At 55.0% G+C, this 19,728-nt stretch overlaps 2 protein-coding genes across 4 annotated transcripts in view; one reads left to right on the top strand and one right to left on the bottom strand.

Annotated features, from left to right (window-relative positions):
* The window catches only part of PLBD2 (phospholipase B domain containing 2), a 28,072-nt gene extending 25,063 nt beyond the window's left edge, over positions 1-3,009 (top strand). Inside the window, exons 9-12 of one of the 2 annotated variants that reach the window (XM_068562334.1) lie at positions 228-299; positions 966-1,118; positions 1,741-1,903; positions 2,007-3,009. In XM_068562334.1, the coding sequence (XP_068418435.1) occupies positions 228-299; positions 966-1,118; positions 1,741-1,903; positions 2,007-2,174 (556 nt within the window). In that variant the 3' untranslated portion in view covers positions 2,175-3,009. Of the gene's footprint in view, positions 1-227; positions 300-962; positions 1,119-1,740; positions 1,904-2,006 lie in introns of both variants that reach the window. The other variant, XM_068562333.1, reaches the window with a different exon arrangement.
* Positions 3,010-5,864: 2,855 nt separating this feature from the next.
* SDS (serine dehydratase) lies at positions 5,865-13,951 on the bottom strand. Of its 2 annotated transcripts, none has more exons than XM_068562335.1 (8): positions 13,819-13,951; positions 10,166-10,320; positions 9,830-9,869; positions 9,471-9,610; positions 9,281-9,372; positions 8,295-8,522; positions 7,369-7,493; positions 5,865-6,565 (listed from the first exon to the last, which is right to left on the bottom strand). In XM_068562335.1, exons 2-8 carry the CDS (start codon positions 10,316-10,318, stop codon positions 6,357-6,359), a joined length of 987 nt encoding a protein of 328 aa, XP_068418436.1. In that variant the 5' UTR covers positions 10,319-10,320; positions 13,819-13,951; the 3' UTR covers positions 5,865-6,356. The 2 variants fall into 2 exon arrangements, with proteins under 2 accessions (XP_068418436.1, XP_068418438.1); XM_068562337.1 differs by having other exon boundaries at positions 9,471-9,607.
* Between the last annotated feature and the right edge of the window lie 5,777 nt (positions 13,952-19,728).

The raw sequence follows: 19,728 nt of genomic DNA, 5'->3' as shown, positions 1-19,728 counted from the left end.
AGAGGGAACTGCCGAGGCAGAGGCCTGGAGGCAGCTGAATCGTGTGCGGGAGGGGAAACATCAGGAAGGCAATCCTGGAGGAGAAGGCAGCTCCTGATTGGGGCTAAAGATTGGGGACATAATCTAGCCCCAGGCAGTGGGGAGCCATTGAGGGTCTTTGAGCAGGGCAGCGCCCACAGGAGCCCCCTTTCTCACCACTCCTGCCCCGTGTCCCTTCCCGGTCGCAGGGGCATGGTGGTGGTGGCCGACAGGACCTCGGAACTCTACCAGAAGACCTACTGGGCCAGCTACAATATCCCGTATGTCCCCCCTTCCTGGTATTCCCCACCCTTCGCTCAGCTCTCCGTGCTGGGGAGGGGTGCTTCCCAGGTGATTGTTTAACTCCACAAAGAAACCCACCCTAACCCCTTTTTCTCCAGGAAAGCCCTGATGGTTTTAGGGTACAGTTGTGAGGTCGGCATCCGTTCGGCCTCCCAGTCTGCACCCACCCACCGCAGGGTGGTAGGAGGCGGCCTGGCTCAGGTGCCGACCCCTGCCGTGGCTCTCCAGCTGGAGCTGCTTTAACTGGGCTACACAGCCAGCACCTCTTGACCCTCACTGTGCTTTACCTGGGTTATCCCCTTTGATCCGTGCAGCCACCGTGCGTGGTAGCCACGGCTCCTATTCCCATTTCACAGATGATGAAACCGAGGCCTTGAGAAAGTACCTAACTCTCCCAAGGTTCCATAGGTGGCCAACAGTGAAGTCAGAATTTGAACCCGTGCCTCTTGGACCCCAGAGCCCTAGCTTGGCCACCCCACCAAGCCACCCCACAGCACAAACAAAAGACATGATTATTGCTATCCCGACTGTCGTGGTTGTTGGTGTTAATGTCCTGGCACGACCACCCTCTTCACCTCCCTGGCCACGGTCACGGCCGGGTGAAGTCAGTGGGGGTCGTGAGTGACCATCCTCGTTCCCAGCAGGTCCTTTGAGTCTGTGTTCAACACCAGTGGGCTGCCGGCCCTGGTGGCCCACTTTGGGGACTGGTTCTCCTACGACGGGAGCCCCCGGGCCCAGATCTTCCGGCGGAACCAGTCGCTGGTACACGACCTGAACTCCATGATCCGGCTTATGAGGTACGCGAGGGACCATGAGCCCAGAGTCATGTGGTGGGGCTTTATTGTAACTCATTTCAACCTCCCAACAAGCCCGGGGGGGCGGCAGGGGGGTGGTGCAACTGTGTAGCAGCCAGGACAGCAGGACCGAGGCAGCGCTCCGCTGAGCCCTCTTGCTGTCCTCATGTCATGGGTGAGGATGACGAACAGCTGTGGAGTGACCGCCCTGTGCTGGGCTCCGTGCTTGGCACTGGGAAACAGGCACAGAACGTGTCCCCACTGTCCTTGGGGAGCACCCTGTCCTTTGGGGGATGCAGAAATCCAACCCGTATTCACACCGATGTGGACGTGTAACTAGGACCGTCTGAGCTCCAGGAAATGCTATGAAGGGACAAAACGGGGTCTCTAGCCTGGCCTGGGATGGGGGCCCAGAGGGATTCCCGGAGGGAGGGAGGGATGGCAGAGCCGAGGCTGAGTGAGGCCTGTGGAGTGACCAGCTGAAGGGGGAGGTGGTGACTGAAGCCCAGGCGGCGGGAGGGAGCCGGGCACGTTGCAAGCAGGCGGCTGGGTGAGGGGCTGCCACTAGCAGTCTGGCCTCCCCCGCTCCCCGCACCACTGATGTCTTCTCTCTTTCCGCATCCAGGTACAACGACTTCCTGCATGACCCCCTGTCATTGTGCAAAGCTTGCAACCCCAAGCCCAATGGGGAGAATGCCATCTCGGCCCGCTCTGACCTCAACCCAGCCAATGGCTCCTACCCCTTCCAGGCCCTGCACCAGCGCTCCCATGGGGGCATCGATGTGAAGGTGCCGGGCCTGGGGCTGTGGATGGGGTCAGAGTTGGGGCGGGGAGCAGCAGAGCCTCGCAGGTGGGGACAACTCAACGACCTGCCCTCCCCTCTACCCCCAGGTGACCAGCACGGCACTGGCCAAGGCCCTGCGTCTCCTGGCGGCCAGCGGCCCCACGTGGGACCAGCTGCCCCCGTTCCAGTGGAGCACCTCGCCCTTCAGCAGCCTGCTGCACATGGGCCAGCCCGACCTCTGGAAGTTCTCACCCATTGAGGTCTGGTGGGACTGAGGCTCCATCTCTGCTCTGCTGCGTCTGCCCCTGCTGACCCCAGCGGGGCCACCCGACTGGCTACCACCCTGCCCTCCTGGCTGTCCCCCCGCCCCGGTCCCCCGTGTGAGCATTGCCCCCTGCGCTGTGCCCACGTTGGGGACCTGGGTCGGCCAGGTTCACTCTCGTCTGGGTGGCCTCCTGGGTGGGGAACGGAACCCGATGGGACCCAGGACTGACTCTGTCCCCCTAAGTGGGTGATGCCATCCCCGTCTCCCTCTGCCTCTCGTCTCCCTCTGCCTCTCTGCGTCTCTCTGCGTCTCTCTCTCTCTCCCTGCTTTTCTCTCTCTTACAGCCTTGGGCCCCCTCCTCGTGCCGCCCCTTCCTGAGGGCGGGAGCCGGATCCTGGGACCGGGTTCCGGGGCCCCTAGGGGGGCCGGCAGGAGAGGCCTGTTCCCGTGCCTGCTTCCCAGTGCTGTTTCTGCCGGCGGCTCTGGAGCTTCAGCCCCCGAGACCCGGGCGTTGCCTCCGGTTGGCATCTCTCCTCCCAACCCCCGACCCCAGCCCCACTCTGCTCCGTCGGGAAGTAGCTCCCCTGTTTCTCCTCCTGGAGAGCCTCCTTGAGGACAGAAACTTGAAACCAAACAAGAACCAAAGTTTCTGGCCACTTGTGGCTGGAAGGGCCCGAGTGTCCTTCTCTCTCCGGGGGCAGGCAGGAGTGTCAGCCCCCTGCTCCAGCCTCGGCCCGTGCCCCCCCAAACCCAGGCCTGCCCCTGGCCTCAGGGCAGTGCCCACAGGTCCCCTGCTGCAGGAACCAAATAGCAGGCTGTGCCGCCATTAAAAAGAGAGGCCATGGCCCCTGTGCTGTGCTTCTTGGGGCAGTGGGGAAGGCTGGGTCGGCGCCCTCTCTCTTCTCAGGTTTGGGTTCTGACCATTCACCTATGCATCTCCTGTCCATCCTTCTGTCTGTCCATCTATACATTCATTCACCTGCCAACCCACCCACCCCTTGTCCATCTGCACGGTCATCCATCCATCCATCCATCCATTTTCCAATCATCCATCCATCCATCCGTCATCCAGATACTGACCCATCTACCCATTCATCCATCCATCCGTATCTATCCGACCATCCTTCTATCCATATGTTTATTGAACACCTACTTTGTTCTGGGTCCTGTTCTAGGGCTCTCTTAACCACCAAGACCTTCCCAAATCATACTGGGGGTTGAGAGGGGGACAGATCAACACAACACAGAGTCCCTCCCCACCTGATCTTACCCAAAGCCTGCAGTGGAGACTCACACAATGCGGTGTGCTTAGGGAGAGGAAAGCACACAACCCGGGAGTCCGAGGCCTGGGCTTGAATCCTGTCTCCACCTCTTACTAGTTATGGGACTTAATCTCTCTGAGCCTCGGTTACCTCATCTGTAAAATAGGTAACCATGTGAGCAGCATTTCCCCGCGCATGAGTGTGCACGTTTGGTGGGGGGAGGGTGAGGATTTGCTGCAAAGGTGGCTGTGACGTAGCCCACACGGGGCCTCACACACACAACGTTCATTCATTAGCGAGGATTTATCGAATGCTTGGAACGTGCCAGGCACTGTTATAAGGTCCTGGGGATACCTCAAAACAACAGGTATCCCCCCCCCCAAAAAAAATCCCTGCTCTTGTGACGTTTACATCGGGGAGGTAGATAGGTAGTGAAAATAGACATACAGTGTGTAAGATGCTGGTAAATGCTCTGGAGAAACTAAAGCACAGTTGAGGGCTGGAGATGGATTTGCTATTTCTTTTTTTTTTTTTGGCCTCGCTGTGTGGCTTGTGGGATCTTAGTTCCCTGTCCAGGGATCTAACCTGTGCCCCCTGCAGTGGAAGCATGGAGTCTTAACCACTGGACCACCAGGGAAGTTTGCTGTTTCTCACCATAGCTTTACAATTCTTGTTATCTGGGAATTGACAACTTGTGGTTCTAAAAATTAACTTTTCTGCCGGTACATTTCCCAGCTCCCTTAAGAGTGTTGTCTTTCCCAGGTCTCTTGAGCTCACAACAGCCCTGTTAAGTGGGGTAGGCCGGGATGTTCACATGTAGTTAAAAGATGAGGATGCAGACTTGGAGAAGGGAAGTGACGTGCCTGAAATCTCAAGTCTTGGGCCCTTCAGAACTAGGACGGGGGCCCAGGTCTGCAGACTCTCCCATGGGACACAGCTCTCCCTCCCCATATCCTTGTGATGGTGCAGGGCCCAGCAGAACAAAAGTCACCACCCCCCACCACTGTGCGCCGGCCACTGGATCTTCCCAACCACTCTTGAGGCTGAGGCTTTTATGAGACCCATTTGGCAGATGAGCAATCAGAGGCTCAGGCTGGTGGAACTCAAACAGGGCCACTCTGTAGGAAGGGGCAACTCTTGTCTCTTCCCTAGAATGATTCTGGTCCCTCTTTCTGCTTTTCAGGGGTTAAGGGTAGGTGTGAAGCTAAGGTGACTGAACAGAGAATGGGGGGTCATGCAGATGGTCCCCCACTGGAGCTTCAGCTGATCCAGTAAAGGCAGGACCCACCTTTGCAGGGGCAGCCTGAAAGGCAGTTTCCCTCAGCATCTTTGCACTGGGAGTTTCCCACAATCCTCAGCTTCAAGATGGCAGCCGCAGGCTCATCTCTGACTTCTGCCCTCCCCTGCAGGACAAGGGTCTGGCCAGCTGGTCGGTCCTGGCCCACAGCGGCTCCTCCTTTAGTGGGCAGAGATGTCTGCCTCCCTTCTTTTGGGGTCTTGTGCCTGATTCATGCAGGACAGTGGAAGCTGGAGACTCCTGTTCTGGGCAGGTTTCCCTGAACTGAATGCTGTTTTAGGCCCTGTCCCACTGGGAACAATTCTGGGGCCAAGGGGCTGATTATTTCCCATCCCTTTCCTGCTGTCCTCTCTCCTGGGTTTTTAAAGTACATGTGCTGTCCCTCCTGCCTGGAAATCAGCACGTAGGCCTGTTGCTGGGATGGGTTTTCCCTGAATTTCACAGCACCTGCTCTTGGTCAAGGTGGGTGGGGGACTGCAAGCCCACGTGGATCTGTGTGGTATCCCGAAGGGTTAGGTTGGTTCTCAAACTTCACTTTGAATTTGGGGATCCACTAGTGTCCCAGGGACTGCTATAGGTAGTGCAGGGATGTTCTTGAGTGGCTATGGGGGGCTCCCTTCAGGACCTCCAGGCAGCCCCGGCAGTTCCTCTTCTGTCTGGTTTATCGGCTGGCTTCAGTAATGTGCTGTCCTTGGAAGAGAGGGTTTGTGTTTGAGAGGGTTTGCTTGACGTTGACCAGAGATGGGTGTCCAGTGTCAGTTTACACACCCCCACGAATGGGGGGCTCACTACTCCGCTCCCAGTGGTTCTGTGATAAAATCATTCTGTTATCAGAAAGGACTTCCGATCAGAATGAGGTTGGACTCTTCGGCCTCCACTGGAGGCCCGCATCCCATCCCAAACCCCTCGTGTTCAGCACAGCTCCCCCTCGCCTTCTCCCTGCCATGCAGGGATGCCCCCTCCCGGCACACAAGCCCAGCAGGAGTTGGGATCCTGGCCTCCAAGTGGGAGCCCAGGGTTCCCAGGGGTGGAGGATGGAACGGTGCTCAGTGCTGAGAACTGGGGGCGACAGCAGGCACGGTGGGGTGGAAGGGAGCGAGGGAGGAAGACAGCCATGATGGAGAAACTCAAAGGAGCTTCATTTCAATAAATAATACTTTTCTTCTTCAATGAAAGTTTGCACATTAGAAAAGTGAGTAAGGATGGACTTCGGGCTTTCTGGGAGGAGAGACAAGACGGTTCTTCCACCCTGGACTGTGGCCCTGTCCACCTTCCCAGGGAGAAAGCCTGGGTCGGGGACATCTCATCTTGAGGAGGCCCCGCTGCTGTCCCTCCTGCCCACCCTGCTCTGGGCACCAGGTCTATTCCATGTGGGCGGTTGCCACCCTAGCAGGGGTGGATAAGAGCGGGGCGCGGGGAGGGACCACAGAGCAGTCACACAGATACCGAAGAGTTCAGTTCACAGCCTTGCCGGCTGCTTCCCTTCCGGGCCCTCCGCACAGTGTTCGCGTGAGAATGAGGTTACCGGCTGGCCCGGGCCACAGGCTCCCAACAGACACAAGAATAATATTTAACAAGTCACTGGATGAAACTCCAGCCCTTCCAGGGGTCTCCTGGGTAGGGGGAGGCGTCCTCACTGGGGCAGCCCGCTCTTCATGCCCAGCTGTTTCTTGAGCGCCGGCAGCTGGGCCAGGCTGATGTTGCTGCCCCCACAAACGATGACCACGAGGGAGGACAGTGGGGTGCAGAGCTTCCCCTCTCCTTGCAGCTTCTGAACCACGTTGCTGTAGATGGCAGCCAGGGCTGCCCCACAGGCGGGCTCCACCAGGATCTTCTCGTCATCTGCCAGAGGAGGGGGATGGGGAGGGTAGAGCCAGAGTTCCGCAGGGTGCAAGGGAACAGTTGGGCCACTGGTAAAGCATGAGCCAATCAGCTCTCAGCCCTGGGCACAGACTCTGGTCCTGGACCAACCCCACCCCGCCATCATTACCCTACATTGAACTTCCAAGGTCTGAGCCAGGGCTGAGTTTCATCGTCAGTGCTAACACTGATAAAATGATTGTAATTTCCTGAGCACCGTGTGGAGCATTCTGAGGAATCATCTGAGCAAGAGTGCCAGGGTTGATTAGCCAAAATAACTGTGAGTGTAGGAGAATTAAGTGGCAGCTTAAGTGTGTGTGTATGTGTGTGTGTATGTGTGTGTGTGTGTATGTGTGTGTGTGTGTATGTGTGTGTGTGTGTATGTGTGTGTGTGTATGTGTGTGTGTGTATGTGTGTGTGTGTGTATGTTTGTCATCCCTGTCCCAGGATGAACCCAGTAAGAGTCCAACTTAGTTACAGACCCACCTCTGAATCCAACACTGAGGCCCATAATTTCCTTTTTTTACCCTGGCTACCGGGAAACTCAGAGCCAACATTTTAGATACTCCGTTATTTTTCCTTGCTGTTATGTTATCAGACTTACTTCTTCATTTGTCCCTTTGGTCTTTCTATTTTTACCACCACATTGCATTAACTTCCATTAATGGGAAATTCCAGGGAGGGACGGGAGACAGAACTGTGAATGGGATCCCTTGGCATGCCAAGTGGACAGCCACTTAGGTCCTGAATCAGCAGGTTGGGTCTTGAAAGGACTTGGCACATACCCACAAACTTCTCAACAGCGGCCACAGCCTCCTGGTCCGAGACAACTTCAGAGAAAATGGGGTGTTCCTGAAACACCTTCATAGCCTGTGCTGTCACAGTGGTCACGCCCAGGGCTTTGGCAACACTGGAGAGGCAAGGATGGAGAAGGGGGGGAAGAGATAGGAGAGAGGAGGGAGGCAGGCCATGTGACTACCTTCTGGCCAATGAGAGGTAAATGGAAATATCGTGTCTTTAAAGGGAGGGGGCATAGCTTCTGCCCAGACTTCTTCCTGCTAGATGGAGTGTGGGTGTGATAGCTGGCACTTAAGCAGCTATTTTGGGCCATAAGTCTACATGATAAGGATTATGGAGAACAAACTCAAGGATCCTGGGCCCCTGGCTTCGTGGAGTTGCCCCTGGACTGCCTACCTCCAGATTTTTTTTTATATATGAGAGGAAATAAAGTTCAATTTCGTTTAAGCCATTGTTATTTTGGGCTCCTGTATAATGTGGCCAAACCTAATCCGAATCAAACACCATCTGTCAAAGGTTTGGGGCTGGGATAAGAACTCCTTGGGAGCAGGAGCTGTGTTTATTCACCACTGTCTCCCCAGGATCAGCCAGTGTCTTGCACATATTAGGGGCTCAGTAAATGGTTGGTAAATTAGTGAGGTGTGTAAAACCCTGCCACAGAGGAACCCAATTAATGATTAATATTAGACTTTTCATGCAAGGAAGTGTGATGTTCATGGTACAGAGTCACACAGACTTGGGTTTGGTCCCAGCCGTACCACTCACTGGCTGTGTGACTCTGGGCAAGTGACCAAAGCCTCAGTTTCTTCACCTATAAAATGGGACTGGCATCGGGATCTGCCTCACAGCCAGCACCGAGGGGGGAGCTCCCCAACGCTCGCGGAACATAGTGGCAGCACCCCTGCCTACTTACCTGGTAATCTGGGGCAGGGTGACAAGCTTGCCGGCCTTGGTGGAAGCGTGGAAGCTGTTGGCTCCGATGGTCTCCATGGTGATGATGGGCACGTCCCCCCAGCCCACCTCCACCAGCCCCTGGGCCACTCCGCACAGCAGGCCTCCACCCCCCACCGCCAGCACGATGGCCCCTGGCTTTGTGCTCATCGTCTCCTTCAGCTCCTTCACGATAGAAGAGTGGCCTTCCCTGGAGGAGGTGGGGGGGCGGGGCAGGTCAGGGCTGGGCTTCCTGGAGACCCCAGGCAGTCCTGAAGATGCCACTTACCCTCTGTATTTGCCCTCATCCCAGGCGGCTGATGGGCCTCGGGGCTGGTCCCCTCGTCCCCGACTCCACCCTGATTTCCAGCTGCCAGCATCTGCATCTCTACCTGAGGGCTTTCTCTGGCCACTGGAGCACTATGACTGTGGCAGCTGGCGGTGCCAGGAGATGAAACGCCCTGGGAGCAGCCCCCAACCAACTAGGGGGATTAACAATTACGGGAGCTGATGCACAGACGCCCCAGCATCACCTTCTGCAGGTGCGGTAACTCTGGTTCATGTTCCACGCTGGCTTCCAGGGGCCCCCGAGGGATTAAGCTCCAGCTGCCCACAGTGGTCACTGGCCCATCAGTGCTCTTTATTGGCTTCCCTCCTCACTCCTCTAATGAGTCACCTCCCAAGTCAACTGCTTTCCCTGAAATCTTTGTCTCGGTGTCTGATGCCGGGAGACCCAATCACACACACCTGTGTATCTGAGCCCATGTGTTCGCTCATGGTCAAGGAGAATGGGCCTTGGTGCACGTGTGTGCGGGCACCAGCTGCCATGCCTGTGTGTGTGCTTCTACATGATGATGTGCACACACGTGTACACCGCTGTGTGTGATGGTGTGCTTCATGGCAGGTGTCTACTCAGTGGCGTAGCGGGGTGGTCACTACCCACCCCGGGTGACCCTGGGCTCCACGTACCAGATGAGGGGGTCGTCAAAGGGAGGGACGTAGATCCAGCCTGAGTTGTTTTTTGGCAGGGCCTTGGCCACCCTGACAGCCTCATCCAATGTCTGCAAGATCACAGAGGAGGCGGGAGGGGTGAGGGGCTGGGGGACCTGGCCCTGCTACCAGGTGCCCTCCATGGCCCCTGCCCCAGGTTGGCACTCACCTCACCCACCACCTTGACCATGGCGCCCTCATTCTTGAGCCGCTGGATGGTGAGGGCAGGCGTGGTGCTGGGCACGACGATCGTGGCGGGGATGCCCAGCTTCCTGGCCGCATAGGCAGCTGCCATGCCTGCGTTGCCTGCTGCCAGGGGTCGGGGGCGGATAGTGTTAGTGGGACTCCCTGACCTCCAGGCTCTGAACCCTCCCTGGGTGACCGCTGGCCTCCAGCTGGAATTCTAAATTGGGACTTCCGCAGATGTTTGCAACGGCTCATTGCTGGGGAAACCAGGGCCCAGAGAGGTGGAGCCCCTGGCCCCAGGACACACAGCGGAGGACAGGAGGAGGCATGCAGGCCACTTACCCGAGGAACAGACAAAATGTTCACAGCCTCGCTCAGCCCACTGTAGAGACAAAGAGGGAGGGGATCAGGCCGTACATCTTCCCTCCCCAAAGAGACTGGCTCAGGGAAGGGTGAAGGAGAGGCAGGCCACTGATGGCTCTGGGATCAGTCCACAAGGGGACCCTCTGGACTGGCACCCCTTAACCAGAGGAGGCGTTAATGGTGGGTGCTCAGGCACTGCGGGGAGGTTGCAGGGCCTAGCCTGTAGCTCCTAGGATTTCACACCGCACTGGGCCTGGCCTGTCCAGAAGGAGGACCTGCTGCGCTCTCCCGGATGATGCAGAGCCCGTGCTGTACCGTCTTGCAGAGGTGTCCGATGCCCCGGATCTTGAAGGAGCCAGAGGGCTGGGCACTGTCCATCTTGAGATAGACGGTGGTGCCAGCCACTTTGGACAGGGTCATGCTGTCACGGACGGGGGTCTTCACGTGCAGGGGTTCGCCTGACATCATTGCTGGGAGAAAGGAAGGAAACCCAGAGGGTCAGGGGAGCTGGCCCTGGTGGCAGCTGCTGCCATTCAGTAGGCAGTGTGGCTGGGAGGGACCCTGTCCCTAACTTCCCAGGAGGCCAAGGACAAGGCCCAGATTATAGCAACCTGGAGACCTGAGTTCAAATCTCAACTCGGCCACCTACTTGACATGGGACAAGGAATCTCCCTTCAGCCTCAGCTGTCTCATCTGTAAAATGGGCATAAGGGTCATCTGCCCCCCAACCTTGCCCACCCCAAGACACACATACGCTATGCCGGGAAGCTACGAACATCAGAAATAACATCCAGGGAATTCCCTGGCGGTCCAGGGGTTAGTACTTCTCGCTCTCACTGTCGAGGGCCTGAGTTCGATCCCTGGTCGGGGAACTAAGATCCCACAAGCTGCATGGCGCGGTGAGAAAGAAAAAAAAAAAAAAAAAAAAAAAAAGAAATAACATCCAGACTTTGTAGCTTTTGAAGAGCACGAGGTGGAAATAGATTTGCAGGTGCTGATTCAGACTGAGCCACAAGATGGCTAAGTGGCTGAAACAGGGGCGGGATATCAGGTCTAGTCTGTGCAAAAAATGCAGGGACACACGCACACACACACAATCCACATGCTCCCATGTGCACAGAACATCTCAGGAAACACACAAGAAACCAGTCAGGGTGGGGGCCTCTGAGGAGAACTGGCACTCGGCATCCCCTTATGTACAATTTGAATGTTTTGCCATGTGCGTATATATTACTTATTTAAATATGCATTTAAAAAAATTTTTATTTTAAAAATTATTTATTTATTTATTTTTGGCTGCATTGGGTCTTCGCTGCTGCATGCGGGCTTTCTCTAGTTGCGGCGAGCCAGGGCTACTCTTCATTGTGGTGCGCGGGGCTTCTTATTACGGTGGCTTCTCTTGTTGCGGAGCACGGGCTCTAGGGCACGTGGGCTTCAGTAGTTGTGGCACGTGGGCTCAGTAGTTGTGGCTCGTGGGCTCTAGAGCGCAGGCTCAGTAGTTGTGGTGCACGGGCTTAGTTGCTCCGCGGCACGTGGGATCTTCCCAGACCAGGGATCGAACCCATGTCCCCTGCATTGGCAGGTGGATTCTTAACCACTGCGCCACCAGGGAAGTCCAAAATGTGCATTTTAAAAAAACTAACCTTCGGAAAGCCCTGTACCCAGTTAGGGGAAGCTTTTTATTATTGTTATTTTTTATAATAATTATTATATTATTTAATAATCACTTCTAAAGTGATTACCATGTGCCAGGCACTGTCTTCAGTTTTACAGATATTAACTCACTTAACCCTTTTAACAGTCCTAGGAGGTGTCATTATTCTGCAGTTCTCCTGGTGAGGAAACGGACTCTGTTTTACAGGTTGACCACGTGTACCTCTTATGATGCGACATTGACGCTTTTCTAGATGGGAGGTGAGGTAGGGTCTATGCTTCCTCCTCTTGAACTGCGTCGGGGGTGGGAGGGGCGCTGTGGCTGCAGTGGAAGTGACACTATGTGACCTCCAAGCAGTGATGTGCTGGTGAATATTTAACTATGGCCTCTCCAAAGGAAAAGAAGGTCCTGATTTCTAGTGTGTGGCTCTAGCCCAGCGTGGCTCTCAAGGCTGGTGCATGTAAGGTGACCCAGCTTCCACCTGGCTGGTAAGCTCCCTGTCCTAACCCAGACGCCATGATGGGCGCAAGCCCAGGCCGCACGCGGAGGCCACAGGTAGGTGCCCTGCCCGACAGTTCCAGCTGAGATTCCAGCTGATGGCCAGACATGGGGTCTGACTTAGGGATGACTCTAGCCCAGCTACCGTCATCACGCTGCAGCCCCCAAGTGAGACCCAAGTGGGAAGTACCTGGCTGAGTCCAATCAAGCCCCAGAGTCATGACAGGTAAAGAATGTCTACTGTTGTTTTCAGTCACTCACCTTGGGGCAGTTTGTCACACAGCAATAGAGACTGGAGTATTGACTTGCCCAAGGTCACACAACTAAGGAGTAGGGGAGGCAGGATTTTTATTTTTTATTTTTGGCCGTGCCGCGTGGCTTGTGGGATCTTAGTTCCCCAACCAGGGAATGAACCTGTGCCTTCGGCTGTGAAAGCGTGGAATCCTAACCACTGGACTGCCAGAGCATTCCCAAGTGGGGGAGACAGGATTTGAACCAGGCAGTCTAGGCCCAGAGCCAGGCTCTCTCCAGGACACATGGGTGTGGCTCAGGCTCCCCTGTCTGCACGGATTCTGGGTGATTGAGAAACTAAGGTGGCCCAGAGTCTGACCACACCCCCGCATACACATGCAGGCTTTCCATCCTGCCTCTCCTGCTGAGTCACAGGGGAAACTGATTCTCCCCAACTTGATCGGAGCCAGAATTGATCAGCGGGTGGTTGAACAGCCTATCTGCTCCTCCCCTCCCCCCGACCCCAGAAGGCCAGGCAAGGGTGGCTACCCTCGCCCATCCCCCCACTACATTTCCAGTGACTCCACTGGTCCAGCCCCTGGACCTGGGTACTCCTGGCCCAGGCATCCCCCCTCCCGGAATGGTCCAGATATGCCTGGCTTGGAAGAAAAGTGGGGGATGGTGTTCCTGACCACCCCAGCAGCCTTAGCACCCCCCAAATATGGGCCTCCCACGTCTGTCTGAATTAACTGACATTCAGGGCCTGGGTTGGGGGGGTCCAAACACACACCACCTCTCCCCTAGATCTGCTGAATAAAAGTCAGAGACAGGAGGCACTTCAAAACAGGGGCATCCCCACATCTGTTTGAATTAACTTTTAGCTCCTGGAGGTTATTCCTCAAACAATGGCACTCCTGTCCTGGCTGACTGGACCTTAAGGTCTTATGCAGGTCTTATGCAGGGAGCCAAGTCCTGGTCTCAGGGAGCCCTCCTGGTTGGAGTGGGGGGAGGCACCCACCCCTTTCAGGTGGATTTGGAACACCCCCCCCCAACCCGTCTCCCATTGTGCCATCGGATGCCCTCAGGTGAGGGGGCAGGGTCCCTCCAGCACAGTGCCCTGTGGAAAGGGGGCATCTGTAAACTGCACTGGGCAGCCATTCCCACCTGCTAAGGAAGGTAAGACTTCAAAAAAGGAGGCTGAGCCAGGCGCGGAGGAGGGAGAGGGCGCGGGAAGCTGCAGTCTGCCTACCTGTCACCCGGCAGTCAGAAGTTACAGTCTCACGTGACTCTCAGTAAGAGCTCAATAAAATGAACTATTATTATACACGGACTGAACACTTTAAGTGCACTATCTCATTTCACCCTCACAACAACCTTAAGAGGAAGGTTCTGTTATTATTACCCCCACTTTACAGATGAGGAAACTGAGGCCCAGAGCTGGCAGTGAACCTAGACAGTCTGGCTTCAAAGCATGGGTTTTTATGCTCAACTGACTCTACCTCCCCCTCTTCCCCTGGGAAAACCCAGGCTGGCCGCAGGCACTCCAGTCGCAGGGATGGAGCTGAGGATGGATGGGGCCGCTTACCGGGCAAAGGCGATGAGCTGGCGGCTGGACAAATCGTGCGAGAAAGGGAGGGATAGATTGGAGATGGTCTTGATGGGTAGACGGCCCACGGACAGATGAAGTGCAGAACAGGTGGAGAGTGTCTTCAGAATTGTCCCGGGGCTAACGGGTCCGGGCTTTATCCCCCCGGGCGCCTCCGGGCAGCCAATGGGGCCCCAGGACAGGCCACACCCCCGCCAGGCCCCGCCCCCTGGCCCAAGGCCGGGGGCTTCCAGGAGGGGAACCGGCAGCTAGCTGCGCCTCTCTGGCAGCTGCTTCTGTCATTTTTCCAGTCCCGCTAGCCACCTCCCCTTCCCCACCCACAACCTCACTTGCAAATGAGGACAAACACCTACTGCCCTAGGGCTTTTAGGCGGCTGCTGGAGGAGGGTGTGCGATAACGCACTTAAAGTCGCTAGTGCGTGCTTGGCACTTAGTAGGCACCCAAGAAACAAACAGTGGAGGAAGTGGATACTATAATTATCCCCATCTTACAGAAAGGGAAACTGAGGCACACAGTAAGAGGGATGAGCTGGCACTTGAACGCAGCAGTCTGACTCCCAAAACTGCAATCTAAACACAGTTTTTTAAATTGCCGTCCCCTGTCACCCTTTGTGACTCCTTTGTCCTAAAGGGGCAGACAGCCTTACGGGTAAGACCCAGGAGGGTCAGGGTTCAAATCCTGGCTCTGCCATTTACTGGGCTGCGTGGCCCTAGGCAAGTCACTTTGCCTCCTGGGGACTCTGCTCATCTGTAAAATGGGGATGATAATGGTACCTCCCTCCTAGGATTAGATGACATGATAACGTATGTATGTATGGAATTGAGTGTGAGTGTTCAGTAAGTGCTGGCAGCCATCACCATCATCCTCACCGTCATCTTCATCATCACAGAAGTGGAAGGTCTTGCCTCCCTGCCCCATGCCAAGCCTCGGATCTGTCGCTGGCTGTCTGCAGGGGTCTGTATCCCCACAGGGGTGGTGCGCATGCGCGCGCGCACACACACATATACACACACACACACACACACACACACACACAGACAGTCGGCTTTCTCCCTGGCCCCTTCAACAAAGGTTTCTTGTCCAACTGGCCAGGACGAGAATATCGATGAGACAGAGGGCAGAGAGGGCACAAACAGCCCACACAACCATCCCCCTCCATGCGACAAGCTGTCCCCTCTTGCTGGCCCCCTCTGACTTTCCACAGGCCATCCCGAGCCCCCCTTCCTAGTGGGACATCCACAGGTGTGTGTTGGGGATCCAGGGTGGCAGAGCCGAAGGGATGTGGGTATCAGGAAGCTCACGCGTAGCCGCAGCCTCCCGGTGTGCATCTGAGTGTATACAGCTGGCGCTCACTTTGCCCGAGTATCTGCTTGTGCCTGATTCCATGTCAAGTGTTTCCTATGTGGGTTTTCACTTAACCCTCAGATAACTAGGTGAGTGGGCATTTTGAATCTCACGTCACCGGTAAGGGAACAGGCTCAGAGATGAAGTAAAACTGCCCAAGGTCACCCAGGAGGCAGGGATGAAATGAGTCGACTGAAATAAAACCTCACAAGGTGAGAGCTGTGAGTTTCAGTTTTATTTGGGAACTTACTGAGGACAGTAGCCCGGGGCGGGTGGGGGGGAGACATCCTCCCAGATTGCTCTAAGGAGCTGCTCCAAAGAGGTGGGGGTTGGGGGGGAAGTCAGTACATATAAGATTTGGTGAAGGGGGTACATGCAATCCAGCAAACATCTCGGTACAACGTTGCTGCTAGTCGCCAGGAGCAGACATCTCCGTTAATGATTTCAGTGCTTTTCTAGGTATGAGAAGATACAAGAAATTGGGTTCCTAAAAATTTTTCCTGAAAATATCCAACAGTCTGAAGGCCTGTTCTGCCAGTTTTCCCAGAGCACAGAGTGCCTCGTTCCTGATCGCAGCCCTGAACCCCTTTTGGGCAGGGTGTGTTGAAGGTCAGAGATTGCAGTGGCTAGCGACTTCATTCTTGTAGAACCAGGTGACGAGTGACATTTTTTAGTTGTGAAATGCAAAGTCAGGAATTCTGAGTGCTTCGTGGATACAAGGCTGATGGAGGGGTTGGAGGTGGGGGTCAGGGAGGGCATCTGGCCCAGCCTGGTCACAGTCAGAAGTCCCAGATTTAGGCTTTTGATGCTACCTCCACATGAGGAAGGCAGCTATTTTAAGTGCTGGATTCAGCTCCATTCCAGTGGAGCAAGCAGCACCCTGACTTGGTGGTGGGAAGCTGCAAGTGGTGGAAACAAGACGATTAATTCTTTCTTTTGACCTCTATGTATTGTTCCATTTATTTCGACAAGACTGGATCCCAGCTGTGATTTGAAAAACACCAAATTAAGAAAATCAATCATATAAGAACCAACAAGAGAGAAAAAGACAAAATATATATCGTTTTTGATATCCTGTCTGGGCATTAAAAAAAAAAAAGGAACTTTACTGGGACTTCCCATGCTTCCAATGCAGGGGGCGTGGGTTCCATCCCTGGTCGGGGAACTAAGATTCCGCATACCATACTGCACAGTGCAGCCAAAAAAAAAAAAAAAAGTAACTTTATTGAGATATAATTCACAAGGCGTACAATTCACCCGTTTACAGAGCATCAGCTTTAGAACATTTTCATCATCGCACAAAGAAACCCCCTACCCAATAACAATCACTGCTCCTTTTCCCCCCTCCCTCCAGCCCCTGGCAACCACCAATCTGCTTTCTGTCTTTATGGATTCTTCTATGCTGGACATTTCATATAAATGGGATCATATACTATGTGACCTTTTGTGTCTGGCTTCTTTCACTGAGTATTCTGTCTTCAGGGTTCAACCACATTGTAGCATGTGTCAGTGCTTCGTTCCTTTTTATTGTTATTTATTATTTATTTATTTAAATTTTTTTTTAAATTCAAGACCCATTTATTCTCTAGTTCTGCCCACATAGAGACACCCTCCTTGAAAAGGCGTTGAATCCTTCCGTTCACTTTAACACCTTGTGCTGAAAACACGTATTCCGAGGTTTCAACTATGAGATCCACATTCTTAAAGCACTAATTCTTTTTTTTTTAAATTTAATTAAATTAATTAATTTATTTATGGCTGTGTTGGGTCTTCGTTTCTGTGCGAGGACTTTCTCTAGTTGCGGCAAGCGGGGGCCACTCTTCATCGCGGTGCGCGGGCCTCTCACTATCGCGGCCTCTCTTGTTGCGGAGCACAGGCTCCAGACGCGCAGGCTCAGCGATTGTGGCTCACGGGCCCAGTTGCTCTGCGGCATGTGGGATCTTCCCAGACCAGGGCTCGAACCCGTGTCCCCTGCACTGGCAGGCAGATTCTCAACCACTGCGCCACCAGGGAAGCCCTAAAACACTAATTCTTAAACCTCATCTAGATTTCTCCCCTTGGATGGGGGGAGATGACCCAAACACAGTGAAGAACAGCTCAGGACTGTGGGCTCTGCTCGCCCAGAAGACCTTGCAGCTTCCCTGACCACCCAGCTGGAGCCAGGATTAGGGCCCTGAGCCGAGGGGCGCCTGCTGGGCTGCCGCCATCGCCCCCAACTCCTGTCCTCTTCACTAGGCTGGCTGTCACCTCTAGTTTCCCTGGAGTTCGGGGATTCCAGACGGTCTCCGCTCACACTTCTGCATCCCGCCTGCTGCCTCAGCACTGCTGAGCCACACCAAGGGGGAACAGCACACAGAACTGCTTTTCAACACACCAGCGTTCCACGCCAAAGTTAAGCCTGCACGTTCTTTTTCATCAGAGGACATTCGCAAGGCCATGACTTTCCCCGGCTCCCCACTGCCCTTGCCAGCAGACTGGACATGCGTGGCCGCAGTGCTGAGTCGGGCACACCCCCCTGGCTCCACTCAGGCGCACTCTCCTGGAGAACTGCGGGCGGTGCCCTGGGCGCATCTGCAGGCTCTATCCTGAAGCCAGTCCTAGAGTGACAAGAGCCACACCTGCAGGTCTGTTCCACTGACCAGCCGCACAGGACCGAGCTGGGCCCATGGACCTTGGTCTGGACTGTGTTGGCTGGTCGTTCTTGCCTAGGTTCACAGGCCAACAGCCCGTGTCCTTCCTTTCCTGTTCATCACCGCACCAGCGGCTCACTCCTACCTGCTGCCGTCACACGCCTGGCAACCTCGTGTTCCGGGGCCAGCCAAGAACTGAGACCCCAGCAGGCCCCTAGTTTCCAGCAGGCAAACTCCCCATTAAACTACCGCTGCCTAGCGGTGTTCTCGAGGCTTCAGAGCCAGGAGAGTGCGGAGAGCAGAGCAAGCCGCGGCGCCCCCAGCCCCAGACCCGCGATCCTCCGAGGAGGCACCGGAACCTCGCCGCACCCCCCATCCCCAACACAAGCGACCTCTGCGCCCGGCTGTCCCGCGGACCCGGGCGCACCTCCGACCACCGTGACCCAGGACGGAGGCGCGGGGCGCGGGGCTCGGCCGGCGGGGGGCGCTGGCATGGGCGGGGACCTGGGTTCCGGCCCCGCCGCCCGGAAAGCTTCGTTCCTTTTTATGTCTTTATAATATTCCATTGTATGGATAGACGACATTTTTGTTATCCATTCAGCAGTTGATGGACATTTGCAGTCTGGGCATATCTTCATTTTTTAAAAATGTAAAAAAATATGTACATGTGTGGGTATATGTGTGGTTCTGTGTCCCATCACATGGATGGAAACCCGAGACCCTAACAGGGCAGGGGGCTCACCCATGGTCACCCTGGAGAGCAAATGGAGCAGAACCAGGTAGAGTGGCGGTGTGATGGGGACATTGTGACCAGTCAGCTGCTGGAGGGTCTTAGAGGGAGGCTGGCCGCTGTCATTGTACAGACCTCAGCCAGATCAGTTTATGCCCATGACTCTAGCATCCAAGGCGTGTCCGTTTCCAGATAGCAAGTGAGTCAGTTTCCTGACAGGACCAAGTTCAAATCCAACTTTTGCCATGAACTTGCTTTAACTGATAGTAGTATCCACCCCTTAGATTTGTTGTGAGGATTTAATGACTTAATTGATGTAAAGTCGTAAGGACAGTGCCCAGCATATAGCGGGCTCTTAATAGGTGATGGCTATTTTCTTTTTCTGGTACTAAAGAGGGCATTTTCATCCCTAGCTCTATGTAATAGGGAACCAGGGCTTTCCTTTCCCATCTAATCCTCCCTTGAAAGGTCTTGAGAAACAGGGAGGAAACTGAAAGTCCCCTTCCCCCATTTCACAGATGGGCAAACTGAGGCCTGGATCTATCCAATGTAGGGAGGTGAAGGCAGAGCCGGTAGTCCCAGGAGGAGGGTGGGAGTCTGGCTGTGGAATCTTGGGCAAGTTGCCTCTCTCACCTCTGCCTGCTGGCTCTGTTGCATCACACCCAGATCAGTGTTTCCTTGGTTGTGGGAAGTGGGGATGATGACGACTGTCTTCACAACCCCGAGGAGGAACAGACAGCTCTCAGTTCTGTTTGCCCTCCCTGGTAGGTGCAGCCAAGCCCCAGAGTCTCCTGATTAGTTCAGGTCTCTGGCTCCTGAGTCCATCAGACTTGGGCTGAAACTGACATCCATCTGTGTGACTTTGGGGTGGTCACCTAACTTCCCTAAGCCTCAGTTTCCTGCCCCAAGAAATGGAAATGATGGTACCTCCTGGGTATTGCAAGACAGAGATAGTGGCAGCCCAGTGTCAGGCACCGGGTAAGGGCTGAAAGAACAGTAGCTGCTATTATGATTATCTTTGGTAGTGTTATTATTGTCCAGGACTTTCCCACCCCTCTGGTCCCCTTTTCCTGAGTCCTCCCTCCAAGCCTGGCTCCTCATTCATGTTTATTCCCCATCAAGTCCGGGTTGGAGCCTCTTTGAGTTTCTGCAGCCTGGCAGCCCCTGGAGACTCACCCCAGGGG

This window comes from Eschrichtius robustus, chromosome 14 (genome assembly GCF_028021215.1).
Source record: "Eschrichtius robustus isolate mEscRob2 chromosome 14, mEscRob2.pri, whole genome shotgun sequence".
Taxonomy (NCBI): domain Eukaryota; kingdom Metazoa; phylum Chordata; class Mammalia; order Artiodactyla; family Eschrichtiidae; genus Eschrichtius; species Eschrichtius robustus.
The sequence above is the reverse complement of the archived record's forward strand: the minus strand, read 5'-3'. Positions and strand labels throughout refer to the sequence as shown.